This window comes from Nilaparvata lugens, chromosome 2 (assembly GCF_014356525.2).
Source record: "Nilaparvata lugens isolate BPH chromosome 2, ASM1435652v1, whole genome shotgun sequence".
Lineage (NCBI taxonomy): Eukaryota > Metazoa > Arthropoda > Insecta > Hemiptera > Delphacidae > Nilaparvata > Nilaparvata lugens.
In genome coordinates, this window is record NC_052505.1 from 96,877,111 (window position 1) to 96,898,231 (window position 21,121).

Sequence of the window (21,121 nt, forward strand, 5' to 3'; positions counted from 1 at the left end):
TTGTATTTTTATTAAGAGTTTTATTTATTCATGCTTAATCTTATTACATAATATGAATCTATTATTTATCTCTCTTCTGTGTAGGGCTACTTTTATAGATATAGAAAGAGAAATAAAAATCGTAGTACCCTTTTTGAAATATTTAATCACAACATGTTTCGGCATCAATGTCCGAATGACTTGAAAATGGCATCAATGTCCGAATGACTTGAAAATGGCATCAATGTCCGAATGACTTGAAAATGGCATCAATGTCCGAATGACTTGAAAATGGCATCAATGTCCGAATGACTTGAAAATGGCATCAATGTTCGAATGACTTGAAAATGGCATCAATGTCCGAATGACTTGAAAATGGCATCAATATCCGAATGACTTGAAAATGGCATCAATGTCCGAATGACTTGAAAATGGCATCAATGTCCGAATGACTTGAAAATGGCATCAATGTCCGAATGACTTGAAAATGGCATCAATGTCCAAATGACTTGAAAATGGCATCAATGTCCGAAACATGTTGTGATTAAATATTTCAAAAAGGGTACTGAGATTTTCATTTCTCTTTCTATTTCTATGAATCTATTATTTATGTATTCTTATGTGAATTTTCCTCATTTTGTAAATGGTTGTGTGGCAGAGACGACCAGGAGTCCTAACTCCGCTCTAATAAAGGCATATAATCAATCAATCAATCTTTCTCGCTTTGCTTTGTTGCCAGATCGCTTTTCAACAATGTATGAATATATAATTAATCAACAAAATATTTTATCTTGATAATGAAAATTCATTTTGGAATCATTGAGAAATATAATTTCTTGCTCAATGAAATATAATTGATTATTTTAAACGAGAATAAACAGTTAATACTACACAAATAAACCTGTATCAGCTACCGTCTATAGAAGGCATTAACAAGACAGTGAGAATCGGCAATGTTGTTCTCCCATCTTTCTTCACCACCATTATAACGTGGACCTCACTATAATCTTATCTGTTCCTTGTCATTCTCATACGTACTTCACTATTCCTGAGTATTGTCTCTCTCACTTATTCCCTCCACCCTTTTTTTCCCTGCAGGCAGACACGCCGAGTGTGGCTCAGCCTAATTGAAATGGAATTGACTGAGCATGAAAGACCTGGAAAGATTGGGGAGAAGTGATAAAGGAATGATTATTAATAGGAGTAGAAGTGGAAGCAGTGCATTACGAATGTCATGGACAGATGCAACGAATATTATTCATTTCAGTTAATAGAAGGATGGATGCGTGGAAGAAAGAGAGACTGAGAGAGGGCGGGAGAGAGTGGGGAGACGGAGTGAGACAGAGTGATAATGTTAGAGAGGAAGAAAAAGATAGAGAGTGAGAAGACAAATTATAAGTTGTTGCATTTGCAGCTGTTTCAAAGTACCTTTTGCCGTGTTATGTTTGAGATGAAAATTCAACCATTTTGTACAATTCCTACGCAAATTGAGGGAAAAATTAGATTCTACAAATTAGGGGAAGCCTAATTCCTGTGGATATGAATTCAATTAACAGCAGAATAATCTCCATGGGTATTATTGTTGTTATTCATATTTTTTTTAAGGACACAATCCGGGCTGAAGTATGACAGTCGTGAGGTTTAAATAATATATTATGGTGAGGTGGAACTTTCGTCTGGGACTCCCCACCAATAAAAGACATACGAATATTATTATAGGACACAATTTGTTGGCAATACACATAACAGAAAAGATGAGACCTAATTTACTATGCAATTTATATGCATTTATTAACGAATAAGAATCTTTTAACATACTCCAATCAAGAAACACTCAAACTTCAAGATTAGATCGAATCACTAAATTATCATATATTCTGAATCTTCAATTTTATGTGGAAAATATGATTTATCTAAATTAATTTAAATTTTGGGGTCACAAACTTAACTGTCTGTATGTAGTATCCTGCATTTTTTCCTTCTTCTTACTCAACTTCTTATTTTTCTGCCTCGTCTACTTGTTTAATAGAGGATTAAGTGTAAGAGAGGGCCGACTGCGCCCTAACTTCGCCCTCCCAGGTATAAAATAAAGGCAGTCTTCTATTCTATTCTATTCTATTGTTCTCTTCACCTTATTTCTTCTTCCACCTTCTTCTTGTTATTCTCCTCCTACTCATCTAATCTTCTCTTGCTTTTCTTTTTCACATCTTCTTTCTATCGTAATCTCTTTCATTCAACCTTTCTTTCTCTCTTTGCTTCTTCTCCCACTTCTGATCCTTCTTCATCACCTTATCTTCATTTCACACGAGTATTTTTACTTTTCTTTCTGTTCATCTTCTTTTCCTACTCTGATCTTTCACTTTTCATATAAACTCATTCTTCCACGTCTTCTCACTCTCTTTCTCCCACTTCTCTCTCCCTCATCTCCTTTTATCTTTTCTTCTTCTTTTATCATCTCATTACCCGGTTTTCCCCGTTCCTACCATCTCCTCCTCATATAATTACATTCTCACAATTTATTCTCTCATTTTGATCTTCATCTTTTCCTCCTCCTTTTTCGTTCCCTCCCTTCTCATATCATTTTTCTTCTCACAATTTATTTTTTTCAGCTCAATCTTATCCTACCTCTTTTCCTCCTTTTCTTCCTTCTTCCTGCCCCTCCTATCATTTTCACCATTACAGTTCCCTCTTTTTCAGCTTCATTTCCCCGTTTCTTTTTCTCCTGCTCCACCTTCATTCCTGTAGTTATCTTCCTCCTCCTACTCATATCATTTTCTTTTTCACAATTCCCACCTCTACAGCTTTAACTCATTCACTTTCTTCTTTTTTCCACCTCGCAATTTCCTCTTTTTCAGTTTCATTTTTTTTGCTACTTTTTCTCCTCCACCACCTCCTTCCCTTCTCTTCCCCTCATATAATCCCCTTCTCACAATTCTATCTTTTTCTGTTTCGTCTTCTCCCACTTCTCTCCATTTTTTACTTCCTCCATTGTTCCTACTCTTACTTATATTATTTTTATTCTTCTTCTCCTTCTTCTTCTCCTTCTTCTTCTCTTCATCTTCTCCTTCTCCTCCTTTTTCTCCTCCTTCCTCTTCTCTTTTTCTGCTCATTCACCTCTTTTTCTGTTCTCTTCCCCAACCTTATTTCATTCCTCCAAGTCTTTTTCTCCTCTTCCTTCCCCCTTTTCCATTCTCCTTCTCTTCTCCCTTTTCTTCCCTCCTTCTGCTCCTTCTTCCCTGTTTCTCCCAGTTTCTGCCTCCTTTTCTCCTCTTCTTTTTCTCACAATTCCCTCTCTTCCATCATCATCTTTTTCTACTTCTTTTTCTCCTCCTTCTCCTTCGCCTCCTCCTTCTGTCTCGCTTACCTCCTCAGGGCAGCAATCGTGACTGATCAAACATGCCGCTCTAATAATCAGCTGATAAATAATAAACAAGCAGCAGCTGAGCTCAGGATATGCTGATGGAATTTGAAAATGGTTGCCCCGAGGCACACGTTCGTTGCAGAGGTGTTGGGAGTTACACTTTGATTGATTGTGACCTGCCTCTTACAATCATCTTCTCTTTTCAACTCTCTCCTTCCTCCTTCTCTTCTCTTTCTCCTCTTCGTCTCACCGTCTCCTTCCTCCTTTTCTTCTCTTTCTCCTCTTCGTCTCACCGTCTCCTTCCTCCTCAACTCCTCTTCCTTCCCTTATCACTCCGTTTCCTTCTCGTCATTATCATCTTCTTTTTTTTATCTTGTTGTTAGTTTATGTTGTATGCAATTCTATTTGCTTCTTTGTTTCACATTTTTCCAAGTCCCTTCTCTTCTCTTCCTCCTCTTCGTCTCATCTTTCTCTTTCATATTTTTCACAGCTCAATAATTATTTTCTTAGTCTATATTATGTGAATTCATCTATAATTTTGCTGTATTGTAAGCTATTGTATATAAGTGTATAAGCCAGTATATATTGTAATCTACATAAATAAAGTACTCAATCAATCAATCTCATTTGTTCCTCCTTCCTCCTCATCATCATCTTCTCTTTTCAACTATCTTCTCTCTCTTTCTCTCCTCTTCGTCTATACTTCTCCTTTGGGTTGTGTGGCAGAGAGGACCAGGAGTCCTAATTCCGCCCTAATAAAGGCATATAATCAATCAATCAATCAATCTCCTCCACTATCATCTTCTTCTATTCATTGAGATTTTTTCCTTGTTGGTAGTTTATGTTATTTGCAGTTCAACTTGATTTCTATGTTTCACGTTCTTTTCACTACTTTTTCCTGCTCTTCCTCTATCCCATCTCATCTGTTTTTCTTTTCCCTTCTACATCACAATATTCTTGGTTTTTTTCTCTCTGGTGAGTAGTTTTTGTTATTTTCTACCCTCTGGTAACCCGTGCTCCGCAAGGGTCTGATTGGAAAATTGATGTTAAGAAATCTTGAAAAATTCAAATATATTCCTGTAACCGTCCTCGGTAAATTAAGAATCTGTATCTGAAACAGCAAAATTTCAAGTTAATCAGTCCAGTATTTCAAACGTTATGATGCGTCATTCATGAATCCCTATCCTGTATGTGAATAAGCCTTTATTTCATATCTTAATATAGGCTACAGTTGAATAATTATTATTTCAGTTTTTATTATGTGAATTCATCAGAACCATTGCTGTGTTATAAGCTATTGTATATAAGTGTATAAGCCAATATTGATCCACATGAATAAAGCACTCAATCAATCACTTATTCTCTCTCTTTTCTCACTCTTACTTTATCAATATATCGCTTCATCTCTCTCTCAAACCATCTTCTTCAACTGGTGTCGATCGGAGCCGCTAACCAATAAAAAGCGTGAGAAATATTATCGGCGCATCATCAACACAAAGAAGAAAGATGAAAGATGATGTCGATGTTTTCAGGTCGGCTAGTACAAAGCAACTCATCTTAAATTATGCTAATAACTTCGGACAGTCTGAGAGCCCCATTACCAGCGGGGGGCTTCTACCCTCCAACTGACAGTCTCTCTCTCACTCTCTCACTCTCTCTTACTATCTCACTCTGGCTCTGAATCTTGAACTCTGAATCTGTATCTCTCTTTGAGTATCACTCTCTCTCACACACACTCACTCTCTTTTGACGGAGAGACATTGATTGAGAAAAGAAGTGAGAAACAGACTACATATGACGAAGAGAGAGAGAGAGGGAGTGAGTCAGAAAGAGAGAGAGTGAGTGAGAGAGGGTGATGAGAAGAGAGAAAATAATAACTCAAGATGTTAGACTGCATGACGCTTCTAGCTTGTTGCTGTGTGCTTTCACGCTTACTTCATTAGTTCCAAGTGGCAAGCTAACCTCACTTTTTCAAATCCTGACTCTAAAAAAAATCCCTCTAATTACTTAAGGATAATAGACGTGTGAGACACCTTTATGACGCTTCCAGTGGTCTGAGTGGTGTACTATTTGAGACTTCATTAGTAATCCAGTCACTATATACATTGGTGCATGCAATTTATATTGTAGTTCTGATTTTTTAAAATATCATTTGGGTACATTAGAAAAGTCCAGAACCAATTTCTTCATGCAAAAATTTCCTTGTGCTAGATACAGAGTGGCCCGAAAACCTCGTATTTTCGGCTAATTCTCCAGTTTTCAGCTATTTCTGCCAAATATCGTAATCAGACAAAAAAATTTGCTATCGCCTTTTTTAGATTACAAAATTCTGAATAAAATGAGATCATTCGGAACTCTCTATCTCCGATGAGTACTGAGTTATGATTTTTCAAAAATGAGTGAAATTTGAAGGGAAAATCAATTTTGATGAATTTCAGTTTTTGATCAACAATATCTTCCGATTGTTAACATTTAGATGTATAATTCAAAATCCCTCGAGGCGTATTTTTGTGCTCTACAATCTGAGAGCAGGGAGAGCGCTCTATCTCAGATAGATTTCCAGGTACACTTGACAACAATGCTCCTTGTATTGTGAAAAACACCTAATTTTCAGCTTCAACCATCATCACCAACTACATTGTCCTCACATTGATATTTCGCACAGTGACTTAAGCTCATGAGATCATGTTCTATGAGAATCACCCATTAGATGCACTTCATTTCAGTATTTCCTAATGGAGAGGCGCGCTTAAGGACACCTCAAGGATCAAAATTTCAAATACTTATAACTTTTGACGCAATGCTCAGATTTCATCGCACTACACTTCATTCTTCTCGGCTCGTCAAGGCGGTCCACAATCATGCATCATTAGTCAAATTCAGGTTTTTGGGCCACCCTGTATCTAGCACAAGGAAATTTCGCATGAAGAAATTGGTTCTGGACTTCTCTTATGTTCCCAAATAATATATTGAAAAATCAGAACTACAATATAAACTGTAAGCACACCCCCTTTTTTATGTCTCTATTGACTGGACTATAGGCCAAGCTTATACTGTTATCTAAAACTAAGATATTAAACTGTTAACTATCTAAACTACCTATGCCAACAATCCTAAGCTATGAGCAAATGACTAAATACCAATGAGTAAGGCAAGTTACACACATATCGATTTTCGAAGGTACAATTTTTTGCCGTCCTTATAAATTGTATTTAGGGATGTCAATCCCGGGATCCCGGTCCATTACTGATACCCAACAATCCCGGGATTCCTCAGCTTCAATCCCGGGATTTTCGGGATTAGAAAACCTGGAATTGTGAATAATATTTTTCCAAAAACAATTCAATATAGAGTTCATCTACAGTGATGAATATGAGTTTTGCTTGACTAATTTATTGTTCTATGGCTCAACTCACACTTACGCGACTCAGGTCGAGAAGAGACTCGACTCTAGTCGTGGGCATGTGTTTAGAATGTGGAGGTCGTGGAGACTAGAATCGACTGGTCTGAGTGTCACCATTTGGAAATACATGCTCTCTACTAGAGTCGAGTCCTTCTCGACCTGAGTCGCGTAAGTGTGAGTTGAGCCCTTAGTGTTTGACTAATTTATTCTACAGGCACAGCCTACAGTTGCATATACATAATAATTATACTGTACTCTGTACTGGCTAAATAGAATTCACATAATGGGTTGGCGTCATTCTCAGAATGGTTGTTGATCGGTTTCAAGCCTCTACGTTTGTTTTTGTTTACACAAGAAATTTAATTCTATACTTAAGAATCCTATTCTTTATTGAAAATTCCATTCTATATTAAAAATTTTATTCTATATTAATAATTCTATTCTCTATTACAATATTTATTCACTGGTCTAGACGGCGCAATATTTGCAATGGTGCTGGTGTAATTACCTTGAAATCCACTCAGAACTTTGAAAAGACTTCAGAAATCAGAAATAAACAAGCACCATCTATTAGCTCTTTCATTTCATTTCATTTTTTTTCATCCCACTGACCACCTATGAAAGGGGTATAAGGATTTGTCAATTATAATCTAAGTCGTCAATCTTATCTGTCTAATGATTCATCATATGTATCCTCTCTTTCTCTATCATAAGTAGAATAGCTAGTTGAAGTGATAATACAGTTTGCTCTACAAGATTTCATCTAGTAGTGGTACAGCTTTTGAAAAAAGTTACTCCTAATCTTGAAAACTTTCATAGGAATAGAATGTTTAATTTTAATATGTTTCCTAAGTAATGTTTCATTTAAATAATATCCTCTCCCTCTATAATGAGCCCTTTTTCATCTCCACACACTGTCACTGAACATGTAATTGAGAAGGAACAATTAGTTAAAAATGCTTGAAACTGATTTTTGGCAATCCCGGAATCAGTCCTGGGATCCCGGGATTGATATTAGATAATCCTGAAATACCGGGATTGGAAATCAGTCCCGGGATTGACATCCCTAATAATGTATTGGATTAAACAAGATCTCTCTAATCTGATTGCATAAAATGACGGAAAAATATCATCTGATGATGTGGAACAGATTATGTTTGTCAAGTTACAATCTGGTGGAATTCATAAGGATGGCAAAACATCGAACGTCCCAAAATCGAAGTATGAGAGGCCTAGATGCAAGTCACACTCTCCACTTTTCCAAATTTTTGGGAAACCGCAAAACTGTTTCATGATGATAAATAGGATATTGTTGTAAGTTTTTTTTCAAGCAAAGCTTGAAACCATACAACTACTTGCACACAGCTTCAATAAGTTGTTGAATTAAATAAAACAGGAATTAACTTCAAAATACACAAAGTGTGAGTTTTGTAGCAAAATTGGTTAAATGTGAATTTTGAAGCAAACTTACATGGAGAATGTAAGTTTTGTACCAAAGTAAAAGTAAATTCGTATGGCTTTTGTGGTGGGGAGTCCCTGCGGGAAGGTCACACCGCTTGAATATATAATTAAGCCGTCAATGGGCCTTACGACTGTCATACTTCAGCCGGGACCGACAGTTTAACGTGCCTATCCGATAACACGGGAGTGATCTGGTTAAAAAACTTTTGGTATTGAGAGGGTTTGAACCCGGGATCTCTGTGCTGCTACGCAAGCACTCTATCCACTAGACCACGGATCACTCCAGTTTTGTACCAAAATAGATGGGATACAACTAGAACCAAGAAAAATAAATCTCAAGTGATTTGTGATAACATTCTTACCAGGAGGAATAACCATGGAAAAATAAACAAGAGTATTTTCATACATGTTTAATACATAGTAAAAAAACTGTCCATAGCAGTAGAAATTAATAAGCTTGAAATATTATTAGTCATTTCTGTTTGACATCAAACATTGCTATGATTCATTTCTGGAAAAGGCTCTCAAGACTATTCTTCAACCTCATGAAAAAATAACAAGTATTTACATACATTTCAAATACATTATGAAAAAAACTGTTCATAGTAGTAGAAATAAGAATGACATTAACAATAATGATTAATGTATGACATCAAACATTGATGTAATTTATTTCCTGAAACGGCTCACATGTTGGCTCTTCTTCATCTTCATCAACAGCTCCATCAATAATTTTTCTATAGAAAATCAACTCTTTATTTTGCCTCCACTGATCACCGTAGTGTTTTTCCAACAAATTATTCACATCGTCCTTTTTGTTGTTTTAATGAGTTAGATTTTGGAATGATGAGTGGTTCCATATTGAATATCACCATGCTTTTTTGCAGCATTTCGCTTCCACTTATCAAGAGATATTTTCTTCTCCCTAGTCAGTCCAGTAGAAATCTTGACTTGTTCTTCCATTGAATTCCTTACTACTTGGATATTGAACTAATTCAAAATAATAAATAAACAAATTGAAGTGGACGATCAAAACAAATGAATCTAACCAACAAAAGTGCAGACCGAAACAGAGCAATGAACTGAGCACACCCATGATGCTTTGCAACCTTCAGATGCCCTGTGATTGGCTTAACTGAGAGTGTGAGTTTTGCTGCAAAACATCGACTGGTGAATGTGACTTTTGATCCAATCCAAATCGTGATTTTCAATATAATTTTTAGGTCTGTAAAAGTGAGTTTTGCTACAAAAAAACCAGACAGTCTGATTCCCCTTAAAATACGAACACAGCCATATAAATAGCTCAATTTCTCAAAAAATGGAGAATGTGACTTTTGCATCTAGGCCCCTCGTATGTTTAACTGGCTTAGAATTTGTTTAAGTGAGATTTTAGACTCAGCATATAATTGGACTTGATTTGCTTTCCTTGTCAGACATTCGACAAAGATGATTGAAGCTCCATGGTTTTTCAACTTCAAAATGAGTACACCCTTTTTCAATTGCGCCAAATTGTTTATATAGCTTTTTGTAGGATATGTAGTCTATTTATACAAAATTTCAAGTTAATCATTCCAGTAGTTGAGACGTGATGATGCGTCGTCATTCGTGAATTTCCTATCCCGTACGTGTATCAGCAAATTCTTTCCTTGTTACTTTCCTTGCCCTATTACCATAGATAAGGAAAGTATTGCTTTCCGAAAAAAATAAGGTACCGTACCCCAATTTCTAAATTTCTATATGTTTCAAGGTCCCCTGAGTCCAAAAAAGTGGTTTTTGGGTATTGGTCTGTAGGTGTGTGGTGTGTGTGTGTGTGTGTGTGTGTGTGTGTGTGTGTGTGTGTGTGGTGTGTGTGTGTGTGTGTGTGTGTGTGTGTGTGTGTGTGGTGTGTGGTGTGTGTGTGTGTGGTGTGTGTGTGGTGTGTGTGTGTGTGTGTGTGTGTGTGTGTGTGTGTGTGTGTGGTGTGTGTGTGTGTGTGTGGTGTGTGTGTGTGCGTGTGTGTGTGTGTGTGTGTGTGTTGTGTGTGTGTGGTGTGTGTGTGTGTGTGTGTGTGTTGTGTGTGTGTGTGTGTGTGTGTGTGTGTGTGTGTGTGTGTGTGTGTGTGTGTGTTGTGTGTGTTGTGTGTGTGTGTGTGTGTGTGTGTGTGTGGTGTGTGTGTGTGTGTGTGTGTGGTGTGTGTGTGTGTGTATGAGTGTATGTGCGTCTGTGTACACGATATCTCATCTCCCAATTAACGGATGACTATAAGGATCCGACACGAACAATTTCGATCAAATTCAATTACAGATGGCGGCTAAAATGGCGGAAATGTTGTCAAAAACAGGGTTTTTCACGATTTTCTTAAAAACGGCTCCAACGATTTTGTTCAAATTTATACCTAAAATAGACATTGATAAGCTATCAACTGCCACAAGTCCCATGTCTGTAAAAATTCAAGGAGCTCCGCCCCATCTATGCAAAGTTTGATTTTATATTCTCAATTATCATGCTTCGAATAGAATTTAAACGAAAAACTCTAAGTGGAAAAGATTGAGCATGAAAATCTCTACAATAATGTTCAGTAACATTTTCACCTAAAATTGAAAATAAGCTCGAAATTCTAAAAAAATGTTCTTATTTCAATTCCAAACTGTTGATTCTATTAGATCATTCACTATGGAGAGATAGCAGACTTCGTGTGTCTCCAGTGTTATTGTCCTGTCACCAGCTGTCTTGGATCTTCCAATAGATCTAGACTTGAGATGCGCGGGAACACTAGCGTCAGGTGATAAATTTTCATAATGGCAAGGAAAGTTTTGTGAGTGCGCCACACCAGATTTTTTTATTTTTAAATAACTAGAAAGAATCATATTCAAGTGATAATTGAGTAGAATATTTCTTATCAATTTATTAATTCAAGTCATTCAAATTCAAAATTCATAGTTTTCATGTTTATTCTGGACTAAAATTTTGTAAAAATTGTACACGTGAAATTCTAACCTTATCTTGGACTTTGTCACCTATAAATTTGGAAGAAAAATATCACAAGGACTACCTTATTATTTTATCCTCTATAATATTAGTGTCATTTGCATTGTGAATAAATAAATGATTATTCTATAGACTAGCAAATGACCTAGTCTCCGCCAGGGTCTAATTGAAAACTTGACAAACTGAAAACTTGACGTACCGAAATCTTGAAGACTTTTTGTGTGTGTGTGTGTGTGTGTGAGAGAGAGAGAGAGAGTGTGTGGTGTGTGTGTGTGTGTGGTGTGAGAGAGAGAGGAGAGAGAGAGAGAGAGAGAGGTGTGGGTGTGTGTGTGTGTGTGTGTGTGTTGTGTGTATGAGTGTATGTGCATCTGTGTACACGATATCTCATCTCCCAATAACGGAATGACTTGAATTTTAGAACATAAGGTCCTTACATTACAAGGATCCGACACGAACAATTTCGATCAAATGCAATTCAAGATGGCGGCTAAAATGACGAAAATGTTGTCAGAAACAGGATTTTATCGAAAACAGCTCCAACGATTTTGATCAAATTTCTACTTAAAATAGTCATTGATAAGCTCTATCAACTGCCACAAGTCACATACCTGTAAAGATTTCAGGAGGTCCACCTCATCTATGCAAAGTTTGATTTTAGATTCTCAATTATCAGGCTTCAGATACAATTTAACAAAAAAAATCAAGTGGAAAAGATTAATCATGAAAATCTTCACAATTAATGTCCATTAACATTTTCACCTAAAATTGAAAATGAGCTCGAATTTGAGAAAATGTGATTATTTCAATTGCAAACTGTTGGCAACTGTTGGTTCTATTAAATCATTCACTATGAAGAGATAGCAGACATCGTGTGTCTCCAGCGATATTGTCCTGTCACCAGCTGTCTTAGATTTTTGAATAGTAGACTTGAGATGCGCGTGAACACTAGCGTTGTGTGAGTGCGCCACACCAGATTTTTTCCCAAGGTTTTTCAAGAATTACTCTCAACTGAACAGCTGTTCTGTAATAAAACCAAGCTCCTGAAGCTGGTTCATGACAGTTACTACTGCTTCTGAACTCTTATTCTTCTTTTTCATTTCTTGTTCTCCTTGTTCATCTTGTTCTTGGTGCTGTCATAACAGTTAGTGCTGCTGCAGAGATATTGTTCTTCTTTTTCATTCCTTGTTCATTATCTTGTTCTTGGTGCTGAGTCTTGTTTAAGACACATTTGCAATCAACAATGGCTACCTTGCCATTTTTTGCGGCAATACGGCGAGTTGGCCAGCTTGTTAAAAGCTTGTCTAATGATCTCGGGTCTTGCGCGCAGTAATCAGTGTTGTTTTAACAGCCGCGGTACTCGACAGATGACTGCAAAGAGTGAGAGAGGAAGGAAGGAGAAAGAAGGGAATAGAGAAAGGAAGAAAGAAAATAGAGTGAATGAGATGGGAGGAGGGAAATGGAATTTGCTTGAAACGGACTACATTCATTGAATTTGATAGAACTATAAAGAGATAAAATGTTTGAACTTCTATTAGTTACAGCTAAAAGAAGAAACATGTACAATATTATCATTCTACAATCCAATCATCCTACAGGAATGAAATCTTAAAAATCTGGTATGGCGCACTCACTCAACTTTCCTTGCCGTTATGAAGATTTCGGCAAAAACCGCCATGTGTGTCTCCGGCGTAGTAAAATTCGAGTTTTCGAAAATATAATTTAAAATTGATCAGCTGACAAGATCTCTTCTCTGCTATCTCTTCCAGTGATTATTCAATAGAATAAACAGTTGCCTCTCTCATTAAGTTGGCATTTGAATAATAATATTTTCTCGAATTTCGAGCTTATCTTTAATTTAAGGTGAAAATGTTACAGGACATTAATTGTAAAGATTTTCATGCTATCTCTCCCGTTTGAAATTTTTTGTTCAAATTGTTTCTGAAGCCTGATAATTGGGAATCTAAAATCAAACTTTGCATAGATGGGGCGGAGCTCCTGAAATTTTCACAGATATGCGACTTGTGGCAGTTGATAAAGAATATCGATGACTATTTGGGTATAAATTTGATCGGAATCGTTGAAGCTGTTTTTGAGAAAATTGTGATAAACCAGTTTTTGACATCGTTTTCGCCATTTAGCCGCTATATTGAATTGCATTTGATCGGAGTGGTTAGTTTTGATCCTTATTGTAAGGACCTCAAGTTCCCAATAATTCCAAGTCCAATTGTGAATTGGCAGATGAGATATCGTGTACCTTAATTTTTTTGGAAAGCAATAGCCTTACTTTCCTTACCTATGGTAATAGTGCAAGGAAAGAAAAATAAATTTTTATTAATTAGAAGTTAGTTGAGGGAAAAAAGAGATAAGTTTAAAATAAAAGAGCAATATTAGTAGAGGGAGCATATAAAAGGAGGTGGAAATCATTAAGATGAGGAGAAGGAAATAAAAAGTAATGAGAAAAACAGGGAAAAGGAGGCGGAGGAGGATGAGGAATGCGTTGTAGAGATTGGAAATTTAATACTTGTTTATATTCTATTTTTTTCAATTATACGTTTTAATATTCATGAACACTATTACTATGAATTGAGTCATTCGAGCAGCTTTGGACGTAAGTCTTTTGTGTGTTCAAAAAGTGTATGACAACTGGAATTAATCTTTTGAAAAATGGAACCTTTTCTGATCTGAGCTCAAATTTGGGACAGGTATAGTACATGTGAAGTGTATGTGAAATGAATGGAGAAAGAAGAAATCATGGAAATTCTCATTGTTATCTTTGACATATATTATTGTTTATTCCATTGAAAGATAATATTCATTTCCAGAGAAAAATTCTCAATTAATGCTTGTTTCAAAAGTGAAATTGGATCAATATAGTTTACTCAAATTGGAACAAAAACTTCAATGATAATAAAACTTCTCAAATAGAAAATGGATGAGTTTAAAAACAAAATGGCGGAATACCTGTTACACTCTGCATGTCTGTGATTGGACGATTCAAGTCTCTCCAACTTTGAGCAGTCAACCAATAGGAGTCGAGCTATCAGTCTACATGTTTAACCTTTTCGCCGACAGATAGCAGTAGTGGTTTCATTTTGCATTATTTACATTTTGTTGTATGATTGCTTAGACCAGTTATGCTTAATAATTGACCTGAACATTGATCAAGTTAACACTCTAATTTTAATCGATTTTTCAATGTTATATCGAGACAATGTAATCAGCGGTTACATTTTAACAACGGTTACATTTCGATCGGCGTTGGAGTAACCGCTGTCTTCCAGAATATTCTTCTTTCTCAGCCTGACATCCTCTTTCTTCCATCTTCTTCTATTATCCATAGGTTTCGTGACTATCGGCTCTTCTATAGGCAACACAAACACAATTTTCCATCAACACTATATCTACAGGACTATGATTAGTGAGTTATTTTTTAGTCACATTTTCCACTTACTCTATAATTCTATCTCTATATGTCTCACTCTCACTACTCTTACTCTTCTACTTCCTCTATCTCTATTTTCGCTCCTAATTCTTTCTCTCTTTGTCTCTCCTATCTCTCTTTTATCGACATCAATTTAAGATGAAAATCTTTGAAGAACACATTACACATCAAAAGACGCGTGTACCGACATTGAATTTTTTTTCTTCCTTTTCTTCTCCTTTCTTCAAAGCCCCATCTTCTTTTTCTTTCTTCCCAAGTTCAAATTCTATACCTTGAATGGCCTTCAAATACTTCTGATAAAGCGAATTATATCTGAATTATATCAAACGATAAATTAATCTCGAGAGCACTGTTCTCCATCTTCTTGTCATGAGAAGCATATCTCAGTAATATTTGCAAATATTGACAACAGGGTTAACAGCTTGACGAAGATTGTCAGTTTGGTGTTAGGGTGAGCATACCAGACCAGCAGTATACCGGATTCGATTCCCGGGTTGCGAATAATAATTTTTGGATAGTAGCTCTCATTGAATTTCCGTCTGGCTGTAAACCCTGTTGTCAATATTTGCAGTGGCTGAAGCTTATTTACAGCATTGAACTGAATTCTCGTTTGAAAATAATCATTTATTAAAATCATTTTGAATAAGTGCAGTTTCTAATCAATAGATGCATCTGTATCATAGTGTCAATAATTGTCTTAGGTATGAATAACTGAGGAGAATGCTGGACCTTTTTTATCAGAATTTTTAACAGTTTTCAAGACTGGGTACAAACTTTTTGTGTAGTTGAGGAGTTGATATTGTGGTAATTATTCATATTGAATGAAAAAGACTAACCGTAACCGGTCTTTCTAAGTATCAATAAATCTGTGGTTTTTTTCTTAATCTGTTTCATTCAACTGGGTACAAAGCCTATGACCATTATGAAGGCACAAAGTAGAAGGAATTTTCTTCTCTGTGATGAAGGCTAAAAATCTGGTGTGGCGCACTCACACATCTTTCCTTGCCGTTATGAAAATTGATCACCTGACGCTAGTGTTCCCACGCATCTCAAGTTTACTATGCAAAGATTTGAGCCAGCTGGTGACACTGGGCAATAACGCTGGAGACACAAGAGGTCTGCTATCTCTTCATAGTGGATCATTTAATAGAATCAACAGTTGCCAACAGTTTGCGATTGGATAATAACATTTTCTCGAATTTCGAGCTTATTTTTAATTTTAGGTGAAAATGTTACTGAACATTAATTGTAGAGATTCTCATGCTCAATCTTTTCCACTCGGAATTTTTTGTTTAATTGTATCTGAAGCCTGATAATTGAGAATCTAAAATCAAACTTTGCATAGAACTATTGTTCGTGTCGGATCCTCATATTGTAAGGATCTTAAGTTTCAAATTTCAAGTCATTCCGTTAATTGGGAGATGAGATATCGTGTAACAGACGCACATACACTCACACACACACACCACACACACACACACACACACCACACACACACACACCACACACACACACACACACACCACACACACACACACACACACACACACACCACACACAACACACACACACACAACCACACACACACACACACACCACACACACACATACACACACACCACACACACACACACACACACACACCACACACACACACAAACACACACATACAGTCCAATACCCAAAAACCACTTTTTTGGACTCAGGGTACTTGAAACGTATAGAAATTTAGAAATTTAGGTACCTTAATTTTTTCGGAAAGCAATACTCTCCTTACCTATGGTAATACATAGGGCAAGGAAAGTAAAAATAGTCAAGAAGAGCAATTACCTAGGCTACAAATGAGACTAAACAACAAAACTAGGCTCAAACAGAGAGGCTAAACAACAAAAATGTGTTCAGAGTTCAGAGTCTAAACAACAAAGATTAGACTCATATAAGGATCAAAAACTCAACACAAGGAATTAAAAAGTCTCAAAAAACAAAAATAATTCAACAAAGCCTCCTTGAAGGCTGGACATGAATAAAATAATCCAAACATGTTTCCAGCAACAGGTTACTCGGCTTATTAACCGGTTATTTGGTTTGAGAGTCGGTTACTTTGAAGTGCCTATTCATAGAACAGCTATTAACTGACTCCAAGTCTCTAATAATGTTTGTTTTGTTCAGTGCGTCTTGATTCGTTCAAGTTAATAGCATTTAAGTGCTATTATAAATGTGTGTGTTTTCAAGCCAGAGGTTGCGTCATTTTAAGGTTGTAACGCTTCATTGTGTGGAGGGATATGATTCAAGTTCGATTATCATTTATCCATTCATTTATTCGAATAGGATAAGGAGAGATATGATGCTTCAATTATCATTTATTAGTTTCTTAAAGATGGTACAATCAAGAGGGATATTTTTCCATCCATTTATTTGTGTATTCATGATAATACTCATAGTAATGATAATACTAATCGACCGAACAAAGTGAGGTCTAAGATTCAAGTCGACGGTTTGGCATTTCTCTAAATGTTTAAATGTTTATATATTTATATGTTGCGCATTTACGGCGAAACGCGGTGATAGATTTCCATGAAATTTGACAAGTATGTTCCTTTAAATTGCGCGTCGACGTATATACAAAATTTTTGGAAATTTTGCATTTCAAGGATAATATGAAAGGAGAAAGGAGCCTCCTTCATACGCCAATATTAGAGTAAAAATCAGACTATAGAATTATTCATCATAAATCAGCTGACAAGTGATTAAACAGATGTGTGGAGAAGCCAGTCTATTACTGTATTTGTTTAAGGTCTATAGTTTCAATCAAAGACATTAAAGAGGTATGCATCTTCAAGCTGGGTTTACACCAAGTTATTAACAAAATGGTTATAACTTGATCCTATAGATTCTATTAGATGAACGGAAGTTGACAAACACATAGTCATCATGTGTATGTTGAGCTATGTTCAATCTAATATAATCTAAAAGGATTGAGTTATTAACATTTTGTTTATAACTTTGGTTTAGTCGTAGCTTCAAGGTCTTTGGTTTCAATATTTTGTTTTGAAGTCATGGTATTATTATGCGTGCCTATCATTATCAATATCCTCACATTCGAAAGAACTAATTTAATAGGTGAATAAAAATAAAAAAATGAACTAAATAATGCAGGAGAAATTATAATATTTTTGATTCTAAAAAATTAATTCCCATCAGATAGAAAGATCATCACGGAACTGAATGAATTATATCATATGGAATATAAATTCAAACGTGAATTGAGTTTGTTAACATTTAAAACAGTTGACATCTGGTACTTGTGGATGAGAATACTGCGTGAGGTCTACTGTTCACAGAACTACTAGTAATCATAGAGAAACAATAGTGTAAGTAACTTATGTGACTTATGCTATTGTTTCTCTATGATACAATCAAGACAGATATGATGCTTCAAATGATGGTTCAATTATCATTTATCTGTTTATTGTTGACAAGCCGGAAACCCATGCTCTGCAAGGATTCAATCAAAAGCTTGACAAACTGAAATTTTGACCTCCTGGAATCTTGAAGAGTTGAAAATAGGCCTATAACCATCCTCAGTAAATTAAGAATCTATATGCAAAATTTTAAGTTAATCAGTTGAGTAGATCAGACGTGATGATGCGTCAAACATAATTTTTCTATCCCGTTCGTGTATAAGCCGGTTCTTTCCTTTATTATAGTAAAGATAATACATTATGGAGGATATTATGCTTCAAATGATGATTCAATTATAATTTATTCTTTTATTTAACTGTCAGCGAAATGGCACTGATTCATTCACTCATTCATAATCAACATAAAAAAGTATACTGAACCAAAAAATGTTCAAATTTGGCATGTATGTTCAGTTGGTTCTCTATAAGCGCACTGAGGAATTGGGAAAAATTCAAAGATACACTCAAAATTTGCCTTTTTCCAGCGTTTTCTCAACTTTTTGGAACTAGTTGAGAGAAAATTTTCAAATTCAGTACAAGGTGTACAATGCTTGAGGTGTAGTTGTTGAAAAACTTAAAAATTACGCCCGAAATCAGCGTTATTCAAATTGAAGAATAATCTATTCTATAATAAAGTAAAGAACTGGATTATAGTAAAAACGGGATAGGAAAATTATGTTTGGCGCATCATCACGTCTCAACTACTGGACTGATTTACTTGAAATTTATTTATTTCATTGGCAATTACAGATCATAATTATAATAAATATAATTTATAAATCAAAATAATTTATAAATTCTGCATTAATTAATTAGTTGTCCCTTAATTAACCGAGGAGGTTTATAAGCGTATTTTCAATTATTCAAGTTTTCAGTTAGCCGAGTTTAAAAATAGACCCTTGCGGAGCACCGGTTACCGGTTACCGGCTATACTTCAACTTCTCCCACCATTTATTTATTCATATATTGACAATAATACGATGTGGGAACATTGTAGATTGTTTTATTTCATGCTTTATTGTAAAACATTTCCAATTTTTCTAACGAAATCCTTTTTGTTTGTTTTCTCAGGTACCTCTCTACTGGACAACATCGCCTGTCAACAAAGGATAGCCTCCCTCCACCAGGATATCCTCCAGGATGACAGCTCTCCTCACGGGTCACACTAGTCACGTGGGTCGTGACGTCACACAATGCAATCACAGAATGAAACAATTGTTTCTCCCAGAACTGAATAATTTCGCAACAAATTGTTCCTTTGTTATGAATCTGTCAACCATTTTGCATTGCGAACAAAGTGTAACGAATTGTACTGTTTATAGCAGCGGTCCGTACTGTATTTAGCATTGTTTCTACAGATTACGATATACTATAGCAAAAACGACATCAACCAATATATATAACTATAATAATAATTATTGTGGGTCGCAAAAACTGTATAGTAATGATGACTGAAGAGGCATTTGTATGCAAGATTTTCAAGATCTATAGTTACAGAAATTATATTATTTGTCATGCTTTCAAAACGTTTGTATTATCTACTGTAGAGTTCTAAGATCTATAGAGAGGTCCACGTTACAATGGCAGTGGAGAAAGATAGGAAAATCACGTTGCCGATCCTCTGTTTTGTCAATGCCTTCTATAGACGGTAGATGATACAGGTCTATTGATGTAATATTAACGGTTCATTCTCCTTTAAAATAATCAATTAAATGTTTCAATAATTCCATAATGAATTTTCATAATTGAGATGAAATATTTTGTTAATTAATTAACAATTTCACATTATTAAAAGACGATCAGGCAACAGAGCAAAGCGAGAAAGAGATAGCGCTATCCGCTTTGTTGAATGATAGTCAAGGATAGCAATACCATTGCTAATCTAACACTGACATTATAACGTGGACCGCACTATTATAGTATATCACTGAGCTTATGTTTGTCATGGTCTGAAACCATAGTAATTGCATTATTCTGATTGTAGGTCAAGATATTATATTCGCAAATACAGTCATCTCAGTAATTTTCTCTAATCGGTGACTAGATCTGAGCAACTTGTGTGCATATACACGTTTTGTTCAATTTTTCCCAACTTCTGAGCAATTTAATGGGGGAAAGCGTATGAAGGAAGATTAGATCACATAGAAATGCTGCAATGTTGCAAGTAATTTTCTCTTCCATCTCTTATCATTCTCTCTGTCACTCATAATCTCACATTATTTCTTCAATCATTACATTTACTTCTTCTTCTTTTTCTTCTTGTCCTTCATCTTCTTCTTCTTCTACTACTTCTTCTTCTCCTTCTTCTTCTTTTTCTTCTCTTCTTCTTCTTCTTCTTATTTTCTTCTCCTCCTTCTCCTCCTCATTGTCCTACTCCTTCTCGTTCTCCTCCTACTTCTCCTTTCCCTCCTTTTCCTCCTACTCCTCCTCCTCCTCCACCTCCTTCTCCTCCTCCTCCTTCTCCACCATCATCTTTTACTTCAAAGAAAAACTACTGTGAAGAATGAAAATGAAAAAAACTGTATTATATTTTATACACACAGCATCTGATAACTTTACATTTTGGTTCAAACTCTTTAAAACACTATTATGTACTCTGAGTATCTTTCAGTATTATTTTATCAAAATCACTGAGTCGTTGCAACCGATTCTACAATATACACTATAAACCGTGATTTCAATTCAATTGAGTAGACTGTTAACTAATAGTTAAATAATGTTGAGTCAGATCCCTGGATCCTCATGTTTTTCACAGATTATTCTGATCAAAACTACTGAGTCATTGCAACCGATACTATGATATATGCTACACGAATAACCGCAATCATACAGTTAACTGTTAACTAGTCTGTCAAACAGACTCAACTGTTAACTAATAGTTAAATAATGTTGAGTCAGATCCCTGGATCCTCATGCTTTTCACAGATTATTCTGATCAAAACTACTGAGTCATTGCAACCGATACTACGATATAGGCTACACGAATAACCGCAATCATACAGTTAACTGTTAACTAGTCTGTCAAACAGACTCAACTGTTAACTAAT

At 35.7% G+C, this 21,121-nt stretch overlaps 1 protein-coding gene across 1 annotated transcript in view; it reads left to right on the forward strand.

Annotated features, from left to right (window-relative positions):
• Positions 1–19,729, forward strand: part of LOC120350072 (fork head domain-containing protein FD4-like) — a 105,052-nt gene extending 85,323 nt beyond the window's left edge. The window contains exon 2 of the mRNA XM_039422208.1: positions 19,146–19,729. Within this exon, the coding sequence (XP_039278142.1) occupies positions 19,146–19,243 (98 nt within the window). The 3' untranslated portion in view covers positions 19,244–19,729. The remainder of the gene's footprint in view (positions 1–19,145) is intronic.
• Positions 19,730–21,121: the final 1,392 nt, after the last annotated feature.